This window comes from Diospyros lotus, chromosome 13 (assembly GCF_014633365.1).
Source record: "Diospyros lotus cultivar Yz01 chromosome 13, ASM1463336v1, whole genome shotgun sequence".
Lineage (NCBI taxonomy): Eukaryota > Viridiplantae > Streptophyta > Magnoliopsida > Ericales > Ebenaceae > Diospyros > Diospyros lotus.
This window is the reverse complement of record NC_068350.1, coordinates 39894459-39913855: the sequence shown is the minus strand read 5'-3', so window position 1 is coordinate 39913855 and position 19397 is coordinate 39894459. Positions and strand designations below refer to the sequence as shown.

The 19397-nt window shown below is 35.2% G+C and overlaps 1 protein-coding gene across 1 annotated transcript in view; it reads right to left on the bottom strand.

The window, feature by feature from the left end:
- Positions 1–1415: 1415 nt before the first annotated feature.
- LOC127788321 (kinesin-like protein KIN-7K, chloroplastic) overlaps positions 1416–19397 on the bottom strand; it is a 45067-nt gene continuing 27085 nt past the window's right edge. Inside the window, exons 8-24 of the mRNA XM_052316464.1 lie at positions 18745–18804; positions 17233–17311; positions 16734–16801; positions 12845–12907; positions 12605–12709; positions 11952–12056; positions 10044–10151; positions 9819–9965; positions 7126–7308; positions 6773–6931; positions 6316–6543; positions 5804–5944; positions 5594–5719; positions 5431–5481; positions 3811–3858; positions 3521–3724; positions 1416–2407 (exon numbers count right to left, since the gene is read on the bottom strand). Of these exons, the coding sequence (XP_052172424.1) occupies positions 1808–2407; positions 3521–3724; positions 3811–3858; positions 5431–5481; positions 5594–5719; positions 5804–5944; positions 6316–6543; positions 6773–6931; positions 7126–7308; positions 9819–9965; positions 10044–10151; positions 11952–12056; positions 12605–12709; positions 12845–12907; positions 16734–16801; positions 17233–17311; positions 18745–18804 (2475 nt within the window). The 3' untranslated portion in view covers positions 1416–1807. The remainder of the gene's footprint in view (positions 2408–3520; positions 3725–3810; positions 3859–5430; positions 5482–5593; positions 5720–5803; positions 5945–6315; positions 6544–6772; positions 6932–7125; positions 7309–9818; positions 9966–10043; positions 10152–11951; positions 12057–12604; positions 12710–12844; positions 12908–16733; positions 16802–17232; positions 17312–18744; positions 18805–19397) is intronic.

Below are 19397 nucleotides of genomic sequence, written 5' to 3'. Positions count from 1 at the left end.
AGGGTCCTTGAAAGATCAATCTTGAGATGGAAGATGCATATGGATGTGGTGGTGTTGCCTCATTAATTGCCATTAGCTTTCTGTTTGAGTGTTCATTTATGAGACTGTTCATGCATATATATTAGGATTACTAATTAAGGACCTTGATATATATTTGTTGAGTGCCAGTAGAATTGCGACTTTATCTCTCTCTTAATCTTTTTGTTCACTCCGAACAAACAGGGGTGAGATCGTAATTTCATCCATATTACCACAAGCTCCCTCGATGTGCGCACTAGGCAGAAATATCCAGTCGGTGCAAGAGGAGGAGTGGAAGAAGAAAGAAACTGGGAGAAAGGCAGCTGTTGTACTTATAAATGAACATTTGTAAGTGCAATTGGGAACAAAACAAAAGACCTGACTTCTTTGCCTACTACGCCTGAACCTCTTTATTCCAAAAAAATGTGTTGCCCATGTAATGGCTTAGCTGTTTTGGGCCCTTCTTGGCCCATTTCAGTCTAAAGAGGTCCTCCTATCCTTTAGCCCATATATTGGACCCTGGCTCATGGGTCCAAATTGGCCCATAATTTGCCTCAACTCAAGGGCCTGAATTTCCTTACTAAGGATGAATCTGAAATTTTGAAAAACATTTAAGGTTAATGCTGTTAAACATACAAAATTGTGTTTTCCAACTATTATTTTCCAATTTGGGAGAGAAAAAATAGGGATTTTTTTAAAAATAATAAATAAAAAGTGTTTTTGTTCATCTTCATTTAATTCCATTACTATTATTTCTCTCTCAAAAAGAAAAAAAAAAAAAAAAAAACTTTGATCCGTCACGGCACTGAAAGCCCCTTCTACAAATCCTGGTGTGGGCTTTCATATATATTCTTGGCCCAACATCAATCCTTCCCTTTCTTAAGCCCAATATTTGTTCCACTGAAACTAAATATCTTGCGCCTTTGAAAGCTCAATATTATTCATTTAATGTGATAATGATAAATGAGGGTAAATAGCATTGTTGGTCTCTAAATTTTTATATTTTATAATAAATTGATTTTTCTATTTTTATTTATTTTATATTAATCATTAAATTAATAATCTCGTTACAATTTAGTTTATTGTTAAAAATTTTATTAAAAAATTATGATGCAAGAGATACACAAAGTAAAAAAAAATACAGAATTAGCAATTCCTAGTGACTGCCACCGATAGCTATTACCATATATTTAGAATGGGGTAACTTTTTAACAGAGTTTAACAAAATAAAAAAAAGACTAAAATATAACAAGATTAAAAATTTAATAATTAATTTAAGATAAATTAAAATACAAAGACTATTTTATTAGACATTGGGTTAAAGTAATTACTTTGCTGGCAGTGAGGAAACTGCCTTCCCTAATAAAAGAGAAGACAACTAAGCAAAAACAACATAATTGCAGCATCCACAAAACAAAGGAACATTTTCCATTTGAATTCTCAGTAAACAAAGACTTTTGAATGCTGAGCAGCAGCAGCCTACAGAAAGGGAACAAATCTAATATACATTGTGTGTGGAAACTGTAAATCATCGCCATACTTTGGGAACAAGAAGAATACTACATTTGTTCGTTCTTCACGTGTTAACATGTGATGTCACACAGTATTTGGTTTCATACTAATGACCCACCCTAGACAGAAGAACCTTGATTTTGTACAAACAATGAAAGTCAAAAGAATCAACTGGAACAAAAGGCTTCACTCTCAAACGCACAACCCACCACCAATCCATTTGCACTACTCCAACATACACAAACCCCTATCCAATTATTACAGTTCCCACTTCTCTCTATTGAAAGCCCTTTGTCAGACCAGCTTCATTATTCCATGTTCCGAAGCCATCTACTTTCCGGTTTTCTCTCGACTCTGAAACATCGTTTTCGGCTCCATGACCATGAGACTTCTTTAGCTTTGCCACAAGCACCCACATGTTGGCAAGTTCATTCTCCAGATAGGCTTCTCTTTGTTTGGACTCCTCTATCTTGCTTTGCAGCTCAGCCTCTCTTTGATCCTTTTCACCCAAAGCAGCTTCGTAGGACAGCTCTCTCTCCCGGCTTAAAGCAAGCTCCCTCTTTACTTCTGAGGATAAACCACCACCTTGCTCTTGCCGCCTGACATAACCATCTCTCCGACCATTCCTCAGAGTGGAGCTGCTTCTACGCTGCGTAGGGGAATTCTTTTGCGCCGCCAACTCAGCAGATAGTCTCTCGTTATGGTTCATGAGCTTGGCAACTTCCTCCGACAACGCCTTGAGTTCAACAGCAGCAGCGGAGGCTAATCCTTTTGCATATGAGCTCTCTTCTGCTAGTTTCCGGTTTCGATGTTCTAGCTGCTCTTTTGCCTCAGTCAGTTCAGCCACTCTCTGTTTCAGATCTTCACTTTCAATTGCCTGACTTGGAGTTATTGGGGAGGGGGCGTGGGGGAACAAATAGTTAGAGTAAGACAGGAAAAATAAAATACATACTTCATCAAACATTTTTTTCCCCTTTAAATTGAATCCATCAATTTAAGCATACAAGGTGGCATCTCTAGAAGCAGAAAGACTTCTGATACCATTATCTACTATATGGTCGAATTTCCTATTGCATGCATAACTTACGAGAGGTGCAACCTAGAACTGATTCATTGTGTGTACCTTAAGGTCCTTAACTTTTGGTGGCAGGAAATATGGTTCAACAAGATAGAACTCAAGTTCAAATGTTTCTTCCAGATCTGGAATACCTCCAGCAGCACAGGTGAAGGGGGTGGGGGGAATAAGAAGGGAAACTTTTTCCTAAGAAATGGAAAGAAACAAATGGAGAAAAATAAATATCTCATATCACATCCAGGGAGAAATATATTTTGGCTGTTAGAATCGCTTCCACAATGTTCTTCTTTGATTGCACAAAAGAAATGTAACAAGGCAGATACTAAGAACTCTCCTAACAGCTTATAGAGACAGAGATGTAATTAGCTCTAGGGTCTCTCTTGCTCTTCAACTTCTCAATTAAATCATGCATACAAATAAAGCAATCCCTGAAGAAAACATAGTCATCTTCACGGATGAAAGAAAATAATGGTAAAATACATTAAGCAACTTATGTTTGAGTTACTACACAACTACCTCTCACATATGCAAAATTTTATTGACTATTTTTATTTTTGAAAAATCAACTGGCCCTTCAGTTAACATTAGTTTGTTGCATCAGCCAAAATATATAGCATTCTGATAAATAGCCTCGGTTTGTTAAAAGCCATATCAAACCTTGAAACAGACAACCATACACCAAATTTTAAGCAAAGGAAAAGATACGTCTCAACTTCCATGAAAATCTATAAGCTTTGGGGGTCAGTGAAATTTTATATTTTCCAAATGAATACGAGCTTTTACTTCCATCCTCTAAGGCATGTAAACAAATTGGATAAATCAATAAATACAAATATCTAAAATAAGACGTACAGTTAATTGCATGTAAATCATGATAAACTTCTTATGTGATTGCATGACTTTCTTGCAACAAACCTGAGCTTGTAGAAGAAATGTATCATTTGAATCTTTCAACACGTTACTTTCTTTAACCATACAAAGTTCTCCTTGTATGCTTTTTGTTTCTGAGTGGCGTTCTGAATGTCCAACAATTGGACTGAAATTTCCCAGCTTCAACGTATCCGAAAGCTGTTGTTTCAAGGAGACAATTGTTTCTTGAAGTCCTTCACATTCACAAATCTGACAGAAAGGTAAATAAGGTCACAACAGATTCTCAGCCAGTCAACTGATGAAAACTAGTAAAATAATCACTTTAAGTCCTAAACCTTTTGGTTGAGCTGCTCCTGAATTATCCGATTATCTGCAGCCTTCACCTGGGAAGAAAATATAAAGGAAAGATGACATACTGCTTCCCAGATAAAACAATTAAGATTGTGAAATAGTCAATAAGAGAGATTGGGGAAAAGTTGCTGGATCCCCTGCTTACTCTTGTTCTAGGTTCATTATTTTAATTAGTAATATCCTGTTTAATTTTCAAAGGTACACAATAACAATTATTTCTTAGATCAATCATCCAAAAAGATGGGAGATTAATGAGGATTCTGTTAAGATGGAAAAATACACTAGGTATTTTACATGATAGGATTCCATTAAAGCTAAAAGGAAAATTTTATAAGATAGCTATAAGACTAGCTTTCTTATATGGTATAGAATATTGGGAAATAAAAGCACCTACATGTGCACAATATAAAATGTCTCGGAAATGAGGATATTAAGATGGATGTGCAGCCAATCAAGAAAAAAAAAAAATTAGAAATGAAGTTATTTGTAATAAGGTAAAAGTGATTCTTATTGAAGATAAGATATGTGAGTCACAACTAAGATGGTTTAGTCATGTGAGAAGAGGGGCTCTCGTGTGAAGAGGGGCCAACAGATACTCCTGTGAGGACAATTGATGGAATGCAACAAGTTCTTAGAAAAGCAAGTAAAGAAATACCCAGAAAAACTTGGTGGGATACTCTAGGTATTATATGAGTTATAGAGACCTTACAGAATATAAAGGCAATAATAGAAATGAGTGGCAAACTAAAATTCCTATAGGTGGACCTCACATAATGGAATACGGGCTTGATATGTTATGTGTTGTTTGATAAGTTCGAGCAACATTTTTTTAGCACTAATATTGACTAAGAAGTTATCTGAACAAGGAAATTAAGAAATTGAATAGAACAAAAAATTCCAACCCTTCTTTCACAGAATTTGAGATGAAGAGAAGATAATACACACATCAGCTCTTAATGAAATAACAAAAACATTAGGTCATTTTGTGCAATGTCATTGATCCTTTTTTTTTTTGTGGTTAAAAGCACACACTTATGGATAATTTGCATCTTAGTTGTTGTTGTTTGTACAATAAAATAATGTATATCTGTGTATTTCACAAATGAGGTGTACAAGGACTTATATACATGCATCCTGTTCTAATACAAGGAAACAAATATATTCTAAAGATATACACAAAATATATACAAATCATCTAAGTATATAATGTTACTTAAGATAGAGATTATAATCAAATCATAATCCCCTTAACATTGTTGTTATATTATTATGTTGAAGAACCTCTCCTGGTGATAGCCACATTGGAGCACCCAAAAAAAATTGCAACTTGCATACATCCAACCATACACAGCCCACCCAGGCCCTGTGTTCAGTCATTAATGAGTTCAAACCCAAGAACTTAAGTTTATGGTTTATGGATATCTTTGCACCTTCATATCAGATGAAAGGGATAATAAGTAAAAGATATAATGACATGGTTGAGATAATCACTTTCCAAATGGGTCCATGAAGTCATGACACGGAACAAGACTTGTGAAGGATTTTTCCAAGTCTTGGCAGTTTCCTTTTATGATATTTTACACTAGCAAGGAAAAGGATATCACCTCAAGCTCAAAAGACTTCTCATTCAGCTGTGCCATTAGTTCAGCTACAGGCTGCAATTCAAACAATATTGGTTTAACAAAATGTTTGAGCAGCAGTATGAAGCAAGAGTTTTAAAATCACATATAATTAGAAGCAACCTATTCAACTAAGGAACTAATTCACCTGTGAGGCTTCTGCATTTTCTATTTTGTCATCAGAAGAGATAATTGAATCAGAAATTTGCTTTTCCAGCAGAGCTATTTGTTCGTTCTTCCTTTTGACTTCATCATTCAACTTTCTTATTTCCACCTTAAGTACACAAGAATATAAGTTAAATTTTCTAGGCATATTAAGAGAAGTTACAAACATAAATGATAAAGAATCAGGACATACATGAATATGTTCCTTCTTCGGGTTTCTTGCAGCTTCATCAGACAGCCGCTTTAAAGCACTTAAATGAAGTGCCACCTCTCCGAACAAGATCTTTTGCTGCTCCCTCAGAAGTTCAATTTGATCAATTGTTTTTATGCTAGTCTGTCATCAAATAAAAAAATATGAGCCCTTATAAAGCAGACAACACAAATAATTCTGCTTCCTATGTTAAATGCCATTCAACTAAATCAAAGGCAAAATGGAATAAGTCAAGATGACACTAGATTGGGAGTTTGCAAGGGATGCCCTAAACTTAATATTTAATTAAAATATTAATATGTGACTTCATTTCAGCCTTGAGTAAATGCAAGTCCAGTTTTTAATACTGATGGTGGAAAAGACATCAGAAGTGAAACTAACAAGATTCATTGAGTGAGCAGTATCAGTGACTTCTGTATATAACAACAAAAAAGAGGTATATTTACTTTGGTTGATTATGCTTCAAATAAATGAAAAAATTATACATTACATACCGAAGGAGTCTCTTGTCCCAAAGCATTATCATCAGAACATTCTCTATCCTGTCTAGCCTCTGGATGAAGATCTCCAGGGGTACTTTCTGTTAGAAGAGAACGTGAGTGTCGGGACTCCATCAGAAAATTCACGCTATCTGCTTGAGGGGTTGAAGGGGTACTATTAGACTTGACTCCACTTGATTTATCACTGGTGCTTGCCAAAGCCCCCAAACCACTATCTCGCTTCTGTTAAACAATAGAATTACTTAGAAATTAAAAAATGAGAAATAGGTCATACAAAAATAAGGCAAATAAAGAACTGGCATCGGCCACTCGTATGGTAGGGGTGTATTTTACTAGTAGGCAAAAAAATAACATCTGCGTGCAATTGCACAGGAATCCAAATGAACAAAGCCAATATTAATATGAAAATGCAGCATCGCATGACATGGATGAATATTGATTGTTATAATACCCGTAGCTTTAGCCAGTTTAACAACCCAGGTTTCCGGGTCTTTTTCTCCTCTTTAGATGTATCATCAGTAGTTTCAGAATTCCCGTCAAGAGAGACGTACAAATCAATGTTTTCGTCATCCAAGATAAAGTCTTTCCTCCTGTGTGGAAGGTAAGCAAGCTGCAGATTCGAGATTGAAGACCTCATCAGATCATATAAAATAGAACAGATAAACAAAGATAACTAGAGTTCAGCCAACTACCACACAAACCCAATTAGCACACAACCTTTTCATGAGATTTTTGTTGGGCTATGTAAGATTTTTATAGGGAAAAGGTGTGAAAAAATATTAGTGACTATCTATATCACAATACCTCTTCTTCTCCAAAGGAATGCCTCCTCCTGGGTCCAGGCCGGTTAGAAAATCTTGATGATTGTGAAGTTTTTGTCGAGACCAAAATTAACTTTGTCAGCCGTTGTATTCTCGCTAACAAGGCACCTTTAGCTTCTTCTTCCTGTTCCAATCTTGATTGCAGCTTGACTTGGCCATCTTCTAGCTTTAGACATCACAGGGTACCAAACAAAACGGCTCAGGGCATGTGTGCCAATGGTTCTCTAAGGAGTAAGAATATTCAGTTATAGCCATATAGTGTATATTTCACCTTGTACGATTAAGACTTGTGATTGTTGTTACTGTATCTGTATATTATATTTATGCTTAGACTTTCATTGGAAGATATAGGGAAAGTAAACTTCAAGTACATTAAAAGTTAAATAAGTAAAACAGAATGGCTAGAAACCAAGGACTTCCCACATTGACATCATCACTACTCACACATAAAAGAGTAATACCCAACAAATGGCAAAGGGTGGTGACTAACTGGAAAAAAAAAAAAAGAGATTCTTTTAGTTGATAATCAGAAAGGATTACTGCAAGAGGCTTACTCAAGATGGTAACCCATGGTTCTTTCAATTATCAAGATATATTAGTTGGTAATCAGACAAAAATTACAAGTCTAAAATAGAATGTACAAATAGAAAGAATATAAAGGGAGAAGAGAACATACAACTATTCAAACAATAAAAGAGGCTTGCCTTAAGTTTTGATCAAGAAAGAATTTATGCACACCAGATTCAGCAAAGACACGAGTAATAATTATCTTTCTTTGTGCCATTTTATAAGACTGCCAATGCTCCACAGAACATGCCTACAGAGGAAATATGCAACAGCCAAAAGACTAAGCACCATTTAAGGAACTTATAAAAAGAATCAATGGTTGTGGCAACCCCTTATACTGATAGATACAAATAAATATAGACCAATTATTATTATTATTATTTGATATGTATTATACCTAGTTCTATTGTCTGCATAACATTGTAACTAGTCCTCTTTTTGATCTTTTTCCAGCAATCTGAATACAACAACAACAACAACATATCCAGCCTTTATCCCACTATGTGGGGTCGGCTACATGAATTCTAGACTTCCATGTATTTCTGTCTTTTGTCATATCCTCATTTAGATCCATATATTTCATATCAAATTTTAATGTCTCTCCCAAAGTCTGCTTGGGTCTACCTCTACCTCTTTTTGTGACTAATTGTTTCATTTCATCAACTCTCCTCACAGGAGCGTCTCTTAGTCTCCTTCTCACATGACGAAACCATCTTAGTCTAGTCTCTCTCATCTTCTCCTCGATTGGCACTACTCCTACCTTATTACGAATAACTTCATTTCTAATTTTATCCTTTCTTGTATGTCCGCACATCCATCTTAACATCCTCATCTCCGCTACACTCGTTTTTTGCTCATGCTGGTATTTGACTGCCCAACATTCTGAGCCATACAACAAGACTGATCTTATAGCTGTCCTATAAAATTTTCCTTTCAATTTTAATGGGATTTTACTATCATATAACACCCCCGATGCATTTCTCCATTTTAGCCAACCTGCCTTAATTCTATGTGCGACATCCTCGTGGATTTCTCCATCTTTTTGAATCACTGATCCCAAATATCGAAAATGGTCTTTTCTTTGTAAGATTTGGTCTTCTAATTTTATTATAACATCATCCACTCTTGCATTTTTACTAAATTTGCATTCCATATATTCTGTTTTCTTTCTACTTAATTTAAATCCCTTAGATTCTAAATTGTTTCTCCACAACTCAAGATGAAGGGCACAACATCTCAGTATTGCATCACAACAAAAAGCTGAGACAGAATGTGATGCATGCAAAGATTCTAGATTCATTATGGCAAATATGTGTCATCTATCATTGAGTCTATTAACATGCAGGAGAACCTTAAAATGTAAAACAATGATTAATATAACAACACAATCAGGAATGCACTGGGCGGTTCTGTTTGTCACGTTTTTTGGTAGCAAGAGGAAGCAGTCTTCCTGCTCAACTGCAAGTATTGTTGCTTCTACTTTACCATTATGGTCAGAAATTTCAGACAGAAAATGTAGACCAGACACTTATTTCTCGGACAGTTGCTCCAGAAGGGATGAATTACGGACCATGACACAATTGCAAGATTTGGTTCAGGGATCCAATTTTGTTGCAAATGTTTATAGATCCTTCTCACTTTCTCCAAAGGTAAATATGAATAAACTAAAACTTCAGGACATTTTTCAGATTTTTCATCTTCCAGGGAAGCCTCCAAGCAGCAGGAAAAAAATACAAGATCTTCCATTGTATAAATATATACACATATTTTGATAATCCTTGTCCTATGTTAAGTTAAAACTATGCCTTACCAGACTGGGTCAAATTCACATATCACCATTACATGGTATGACCACAAAGTAGTGCAGATCTTAATTATGAATGACAAGAAATTCCCTTCTTTTTACTGACTGACAGAAAGTCAAGAATGGGAAAGGAATAATGCTGTATGTACAAATTGATGTAATAGAGAACTTTCCCCATAGGTAGAACATGCACTGAGATTGCATATTTGATAAGATATTTTTGCCAAAAAATTAATAGCAATAACAATAATAACCAAGATGGAAGGCCGAGGAAAAGGCAGAAACCTAACACAGAACAAAGATACCTTTTGTTTTAGAAGCACAATATCATCTTCTCCAACATCTTTCAGTTGAGGAAGGGTAACAATGCCTCTTTTTAATTGATCTAACTCTTCCTTCAAACAGCGAATCTCATTTTGGTACTTCTTGATGAGTGATTTCTCATCAATTATCTGTGAATTCATACTCTCAGTTACAACAAGTTTCAACAAAGACAATTTCAACAATGAAGACAACTCGCAAGCTCATACCTTGTTTTGTGATGCTTGAATTTCAATATGCTTTGCACGGTGGGCAAACTTTAAAGTGTTATGTGTCTCTTCCGCATTGCTTGATGATGGGGTAACAGTGCATATGAGCTGTAAAAAAGATGATTGAATTTAATAAATGCACTGAAACTCTAATTGAGAAGATGTAATTTGATTAGAAGAATTAGAGGTCCACATAGATCAATACACATTCATTTGTTTGTCCTGACTTATTTTGAAGGAAAAAGTGCATATCAAATTGATGAGGGAGAACCCTTTGGGTTCATAATTACTCCTATGCAACTAGTAACGACAAGGACACGTGTTGGATGGGGGACCAATCCAAGGTCGTCATCTAGCCAGAGTTTTGGAAGGACACATGGCAGAGACACCTCAACCAACCGGCTAAACCTATTGTTCAACAAAGATTCTCCAGATTCCTCGGCACCAATCATCGCTCCAAGAATCATGGAGATAGGGACTATCCCGAACCCCTCGGAAACGATTACCATATCCATATCTTCAAGATCATGGCTCCGCAAGGGAAGGGATCGGGATTCCTCTCTTTTTCCTAAGTTCTCGAATATATGCTGAAAAATTGGAGATAAATTGGGGAACTAACTTGATCGTCGGAGTGATCACGGGGGAGTAAGTCCCCGACTTCATCTTTTGCAGGTACTTGGATTGAGGCAGGAGAAGGTGATCGGCATCCGTATCATCACAAATATACTTAAAGTTTACATATGGGCAAGGAGGAAAAGGAAAAGTTATGTTCCCCTCCCACCCCCCCACCCATCTACACTACTGAAACATTTTTTTTAAAAACATAGAAATTTTCTAGGAAACTGCACAAGGATATTAAAAACAGAGATTTTGATATTTCACTAAAACACACTGAAACCAAGAAAACATTTCAGAACATTCTATAACAAGAGGTTGTTCTCAGTATTCTGACTATATGAAGAATATTTAACCAAAATCATTTTTGTTTACCTATTCTCTATAAGAAATTGAGAATGAAACAAATCTTAATTTACATGTTTTAAAGTTTGAGAAAATAGAAAGCACAATAGAGAACAGGATTAGAAGAGAAATTGGATATCAATTCCCTTTCCTTTTTCATTACAAGTTATGGATAAATACTGTAATTGGATTTTTTTTATCATCCAATTACCATCAAAATCTGGCATTGGTCAACATTCTACTAAAACTAGCCTTAAAAGCCTTTGGACATCTAGATTTGACTATTTGTTGTCCCTCCCCATTGAACTTATTCTTAATGTCACTAGAGAAAAGAAAATAAAGCATGTGCACTAAGGACCTGCCACGCATTATGACACATTAGCATTTGCTTACAGTTTATCTCGCAACTATTTTTATCTTTATGATTTTGTAAATGATTTGGTTGACTGTACATAAATTTTTAAAAATACATGTATTTGTGTTTTATATTATAAAATTTACTTAATGTTAATTTAAAGTATTCACATTTGCTTCTGAGTTGTTTACTAGCAACCTTAATGTTCAAAGATGTCTATATCTAAAGAAATATTTAAGTGCTGAGCTAGCATAACATTTCTGTGATCTCAAATATAGATTCCAAATATATTCATACGTTATTAATTGATGTTTCCCTTGTGTTTGTGAAATGCTTCAAGAACATTTATATCTCAGGCTAACCAGAACAACATATCAAAACAAATTTTTGATCCTCATATGCAAGTAGACCCGTGGTTTGTATCTGGTGCGCATGGTTTCTGCTGTATAGTATTCGGTAGTAGGTAGGAAGCCATACCCCTGGTTTTATGGAGAGGCTAATTCTTATGACTTAGCCTCTCTGCATGCAATAATATTAGCAGCACTACCTCTGCTTTTTTGCAGGCAGAGAGAGAGAGAGAGAGAGAGACTTACTGAGACACGTCCGTGACCACTTAATGAAGATTGAAGAAGCCTAGTTAATTTTGAGTCCCTATATGGTATATGAGCAGCTCTCCCATCTGTTAACTTTGATATTACCTGGATGACAAAAAAAATTCAGATGTTCAAAAATGATTTCAATCCCAAAGCAAGGACCAAAATAATAAGAAGAAATGCAGAAACATTGGAAATCACACAATTTTTCATCAGCAGAAGCATTTAATTACATAGAAGTCAGCTATTACCGTATCCAGAAATCAACTAGATTACAGCACTGGACAAGATCAGGTGCATAACAACAGGGAAAAGTGGCAGAACAGAGAAAGAAATAGAGTATTCTTAAAGAGCATTTATATAAAAGGTTATAAAAAAGCTACAGAGTGACAAGGGGAAGCAACCTTGAATTCAACCACATTGCAAAACTGAATAATAAATTACAAAAACAAATAATTGAGTTAATGCCTTTTTTTGTGGTACTGATTTTTCTATCACAAAAAAATCATAAATAGTAATGAACAATGTCTGCAGAAAGACATACCTGTCAGATAACAAAAAAAAAATGATTACCAAGCAATATATATATTTAACTACACAAACAAGATAAATATAGCTATTCTGGAAAAATAATGGCGTTGATTAAGGCTCACCGTTCCAAGAGTTAGTAGGCTTTTGTTAATGTAGGATCCTTCTTTCCGACGCACACCAGTAGTTTCAGCCTTAGAGCTCTCAGAACCTGCCAGATCAATGAGGTTCTGCAGCAGAAGAAACAAAGAGAGCTCAATTTAAGACTAAAAATGATAAAATCCAAAAGCAGTTATGCATGAACACAAAGATCTAAAACAGTCATTGAACTTTAACTGCAAGAGTAAAAGCATCAGAAAATTTACCAGCTGTGACAAGTTGACAGCCCCGCCTTCAATATTGTCACCACAAGGGCTACTCTCTATCGTCTATTAACAACATAATGAAGTAAAAATATGTAAGCATGGAAAAATTAAAAATAAAAATGATACAATTATCTAACAGTGTTTGGCAGTAGATTCGAATAACTGAATGTGTTGTTCTTAGAAGTAAGATGGTGTAGACACCAGATTTGGCAAATTTTCTGAGTCCATACTAAAAGCATCTACATGAAAAACTTGCATGCGTGGATCATTCAAGTGGTCAATTTTGGAATATTTGACTCCTTTCCAACAAGAAAATATTCAACATCCTGACGAGAAGGATGTTTTTGAGAAAAAAAATGACAATTCTTTAGCCAAAATTGAAAGTTCACTTCTTTTGAAATTGAATGAGACATGCTTTGAGAATCAGACTTCTCACTCAGTGAGAAGGCCACCATCTAGACCACTGCGTCACGGAAAATCCAGTTCAAAAACTAAAAAGTTTCTAAGCCACCCATGGATGAGCAAGGTCAATATCAATATTTGAACACATTTTCTATGAAAATAGAACGATAAGACTTATTTACCTCTCAGGTCCCTACACTATGCCTCCAAAGTCAAACAACTCCTTAAACTATCACTTACAACAATTAGGCCCTTAAACTATCACCTATGTAACACTTGGAGTACATTTATAGTATTCTGTCAAATTACTAGAGTTGGGCCTCATAAATACAAACAAACATAAAAATGACTTTACCATAATCTTACTCCATTATGACATATTTTTCAAAATAAATGCACAACAAATATGCCATAATGATGCGGTCACCAATCAAGACCTGATCCAAGGCCGACCCAATCAAAACCGGAACAGTATTAACGGAATAGTAACGCCAAAATAATATTTTAATACTTCTTAAGTTTTAGAATTCTACTGATTTAGGATTTTATTTCATGTTTCTACTTGATTTAGGATTCTACTTCATATTTGATTAATGTTTTATTTTTATTAGGATTCTAGTTAAATTTTATTTAGGAATTATTTTTATTAGGATTATAATTGAATTTTATTTACAAATATTAGATGAATTTGATTTAGCCAAACACTATAAATATACCTAGAAGTTGGGGGTTGTAATCAAGTTTTTCTCAATCAAATTTCTGCAACCTATTTGGGTTTTCTTAGCAAAACAGTCTTGTTTTTGCGTCTTCTTGAAGCTAAGCTTCAGCCATTGAAGTTTGTTCTTTCAAGGGTTTATTTTGGTGTGTTTTATTCACACACGCGCTATACGCTGCGTCAGGTGGTATCAGAGCAGTTAATCAATAAATCAAATGGCCAATCTTGAAGGTAATGGCAACAACCAGCCTTATGACGGTGATCGAGGGCTGCCCGCAGTTTGGAGAGCAATCGAAGAACAACGGGAAATAACTCGTATAATGGAGCAGCAATTGGAGTGAATCCGCAACCAATTGGGCATTTTATAACAAGTTAAGGATAATTGGAACCAGACTAATAGCGTGAATCAAAGCCAACCACGTTAAACCGGGAAGACCAACCATTAATCCTGTCCTCATTAATCCTAGAAGACCAGTGATAGATGATAGCGACGATGAGCATGATCGTGGTCGTATGATAGCCAACCCTAGTGGAAAGGGGTTAGGAGGAATGCGCAACAACACAACCATTGGGGAAACGATGAGTATAAACTAAAGAATGGCTATTCGATGAGTTTGGAGCTTGATTTTGAAGATTATGTTGTCCCAGCAACCTCAACGTTTGAAAACTCAGGACTGATTTATACTGCTAACATGACAAAAACTCTAAGGTTATTGACTCATACTGGGGTATTTTCCAGTCTTGAGGGCTTAGGCATTGTTTTGCAACCCAAAGATGGTGGTGTTTCTTCTAATCGGTTTGCGACTGTAAAGGAGATGGAGGTTATGGTAGCAAATCCTTCTACAGTTTATTCAAGCTCCGACATGGTTGAATCGAAGGCAATAGGAACATATTCACCTTTGCGATTGCAAAAGCAAGATGGTCACATAGGTCTCTTTGTGGATAAGGGTGTTGAATCTCCCAGGCTAGTTAACTCGGGTAGTGCAACTGCTTTTGATATTAATTTGAAATTAGATTCCGAAACTAAGAATGATGTAATAGCTGTTGCTATAGCTGATCAAGTGCTTAGACCAGAAGAGAATTCAAGCATCAATATTTTAAGTGATGGAGAGACTACTGGTAGTCATTGAATAAGCTTTTATTCGAAATAGTTGCAAAATAATGCTTCTCCAGGCAAGAAAAATCTACAGATGAATTCGAAAGCTGTTGAGGAGTCAAAATCAAGAAAGTTGATGAAAGGAGAAGGATTTGTGATAAGATTTACCAGATTAGAGAAACGCTTAAGATGGAATGTTCAACATGCTCAATCTAATAGTAATAATACAATGGAGGCAAAGGTTAACAAACATGGCGATGGTTGGATCCGTGCCAACGAAGATAGGGCTAAGAGGGGAAGAAATGTCTTTGCTTATGTTCCTTTAACAGAAAAGTTCAAGCAGTTCAAGAAGATGTCAAGCAAAAGTTGCACAAATAAGAAGTACAAGGCGACAACTGACAAGCATAGGAAGCACAAGATATTTGAGATTGGAGATGAAGTCATGATATTCTTGAAAAAGGAATGGATTCTAGCAGAAAAACATAACAAGCTCAAGCTAAAGAAGTATGATCCTTACAAGATTACAAAGAAGACCAATGATAATGCTTATGTTGTGGATTTGCTTAATCATATGGGTATTTCTAAACATTCAATGTGGCTTATTTCTCTTTGCACTTGCCGAACATGGATTTGTCCTACCCGGATCAAAATTCGAGGTCGAATTTTTTCTCAAGTGGAAGTGAATGATGCGGTCACCAATCAAGACTCGGCTCAAGGCCCACCCGATCAAACCTGAACAGTATCACCGAAATAGTAGCACCAAAATAATATTTTAATACTTCTTAAGTTTTAAAATTCTACTTGATTTAAGATTCTACTTCATGTTTCTACTTGATTTAGGATTCTACTTCATGTTTGATTAATGTTTTATTTTTATTAGGATTCTAGTTAAATTTTATTTAGGATTTATTTCTATTAGGATTATAATTGAATTTTATTTACAAATATTAGATGGATTTGGATTAGCCAAACACTATAAATATACCTAGAAGTTAGGGGTTGTAATCAAGTTTTTCTCAATCAAATTTCAACAACCTATTTGGGTTTTCTTAGCAAAACAATCTTGTTTTTGCATCTTCTTGAAAGCTAAGCTTCGGCCATTGAAGTTTGTTCTTTCAAAGGTTTATTTTGGTGTATTTTCCTCACACACGCGCTACACGCTACGTCACATAACATAGTAAAAGTTATAGCAAAATCATATTTTTGTGGATTATGGGGCACAATGTTATATTTTTAAAATAAAAATAATTTTTGAAAACTCCAAAAACTTTTGAAAATATCTCATAATTACTTGGTTACTAATTAGGGTTCCAAAATCTTATTCCATTATTAGATGTGGATGGAAATGGATGGAAAAGTAGAATTTTGCTGTCAAGTGTTATATCTGATAGCATATGGAGTCATGTGGAATAGTTTAGGGACCTATGGTGTTAAAGCCTAGAATGAAGATACACTTTCCATATTCATGTCTATCATGCTTGTCTCACAAAGAATATTTATATGCATGGTTTTAACAAAGGTAACTAAACATGTCATCTGAGCTGCAAACAATAATTTCACTAAAATAGCTATAGGAAAAACCAAAGATATGTAAAGAGCCATTAACTATTAACTACCCTGAACTCCCATTACTGTTCAAAAACAAGATGAATTATATTAAAATGCCATTAACATACCAGTGTAAATATTGTGTGACTTCTGCTACTGAGCAAATTGAAATTTGTGGAACCAACATGCCTGTGCTCTGTTGCCAGCAATTAAAACTCAATGTAAAGTTAAACAAGTAGAGTAATGGCACCCAAAGGAAAAAAAAAAAAGTGAATTGCTCCAATTATTACCATTAAAGCTATAAAGGCAGAAGACATTTAATTAGTGAAGCAACAAACTTGTTCGGCAATAAAACACCATGTGTAAAATATGAGCATAATGGATACGAGGATGTTAAGATGGATGTGGTCATTCAAGAAAAGATAAAATTAGAAATAAGGTCAGAGTTGCTCCTATTAATGAAAAGATCCATGAGACACGATTAAGATAGTTTAGTCATGTGATAAAAAGACTAATAAAGGCTTGTGCGAAGAGAGTGGATGAAATGTCCTCGTGCATGGTTAAACTCTCCTATACCAACACATAAGCATAAAAGTATACAGGCACAAGCCAGTGGGAAATATTTACCTTCTCCAGCTGCAATAAGAGAAAGGGCATGAGCAGGAGATAACACAACTTCCTCCTTTATTCCTTCAACAAAAGTACCCTACATCGAGTAATATGTGACAAATAAAAAACCGGACATCTTGGAAAATATTTTCCCAATATAGTTAGCAACATCATCAAGAGAACAACTAGATTTCCCTTGTAAAGATTCATAAAGTTTTCACACTTTCCACACACATATTGGCTTCAAATTTCTCCAACTGATAACCTTATTTTGGTGTACAATGCACAAAATTTTAGATGGCGAATCAATGATGCCTTGGTGTCACATAGTTTGTTTGCAGTTAAAAGATTTAGAATTCAGCTTTAGAAGAGTTCAAAGTTTCTGGGATCTTTGTTACTAATATGATCCCAATTTCAGGAAAAGATTCATCAATAACATCTTGAGTTGCAACAAGTGCCAATACAAAAGTTTGAAAGCACCTTGAAAACTACCATGAAGGTCACAACACGATCATCATCCTGATATAGAAGTACATCATGGTTATCCCATTTTTATTTTCATAGCCAATCTATTTCCTTTCTCTCTCTCTCTCTCCCCCCCCTCTCTGGGGGGAGGGGATACATTCTTTTTTATAAGCAATAATCCATCTTTCCTAAAATTTATTAAAAAAGGCTAGACAGGGCAAAAGATGGACCTGAAACATAAAGACATAAGAGTTGGAAAAATGAGCTTGGCATTCATCCTCTATATTTGAGAAATGTCTTGCACTCCCGATGAAACTGTGCCTGCCGCTTTATAAACATAAATGCCAAGGAATTTCCTTGACAAACAAAAGGTTCAGTTATACCACTCATATGTTACCAAACAAATGGCTGATGTCTGTGCAGGACCATTAAAAGGACCACCCACCCCAAGATTGCAACTCAGTTTGGTGATTTGTCATTTGAGTTCAAAGCAACTAAAAATTCTACACATCTGGGAAATCACCCAAGATGCATGTAGGAAATAGTGCCACAATCAGATGCTTAAACTCACTGTGCAAGCTGATGTGATACCCAGACAGTTCCAAAGGAATCCATTATACATTAGATAAGCCTAGTAATCTTTAATGGAACCACTCATATGGAGGAAAAAAGTACCACAGAACTAGAGCAACTACAAGTCAGACTCCTAAAATTGAGTCACAAAGAAAGAATCAAAATTGGTGAAAAAAGGATGCATCAGAACAACAAAAGATACCCAATTGAATTTCTTTTGTTTTTTCCTCCATCCTTCTAATGTAGTGATATGAATATGGATATGCAACAGCCGTAAATTGAAAAATATTAACCTTGGAAATGTGAATAATTTTTGGGAACTGCTAAGTGCATTGCGTATTTGGCACACAAACAGGCTAGCAGTTCTTGACAGAAGGGTAAGTAAATTAAGGCAATCCAGAGAGAGAGAGAAAGATGTTAAAGAAAGTAGCAGCAACGATTACACAGAAAGTAAGCATAAAATATAAGGATCGGAAAATGATAGGCAAGCACCTGAACGTCCTCTCTGATCTTTAGATTTTGTCCTGCTGGATTCAGTAAGTCATTAACAACCTGGAATGGAAGAAATCTTAAAAGGCTAGTGATCATAGAAACACAAGGTAATTTACCTTTGATAGTGCAAATTGAAACAAAAAAGTTCCAACAAATTTAAAAGCAGCAGCAACTAGCAATAAGTATAGAGATACACATATGATGGGACAACTTGCACGGTAAAAGTTTGAGAAAGTCAACCTAGCCTAAAATATTCCAAATGACAATATAAAAATGAAGATAGTGGGAATCTGGACATAATTGAACAAACGCACACTCCATATAAAAAAATTGAAAAGAAATTATTATGTTCTACAGTAACAATTTATCACAGTGAATTAAAGCAAAAATTAACACGGAGTGCTAAACTTCTTTGAACATTAACTTTTATATCTGATGACACATGAATCTGTTAATTGTACAAATAAAATTATTTAGACTAACATCTATTACAAAAGAACTTGGACTAACCAGTTTAATAAATATTTTGGGAAACTACAAAAGAGAAGTCAAAAAGATTAAGCAAAGCATGGCAACCACTACTTATGCAATGAACATTGGATTTTTTAGTGCTTCTGGGGAATCCATTCATATGAAAATTAGACATCCCCATT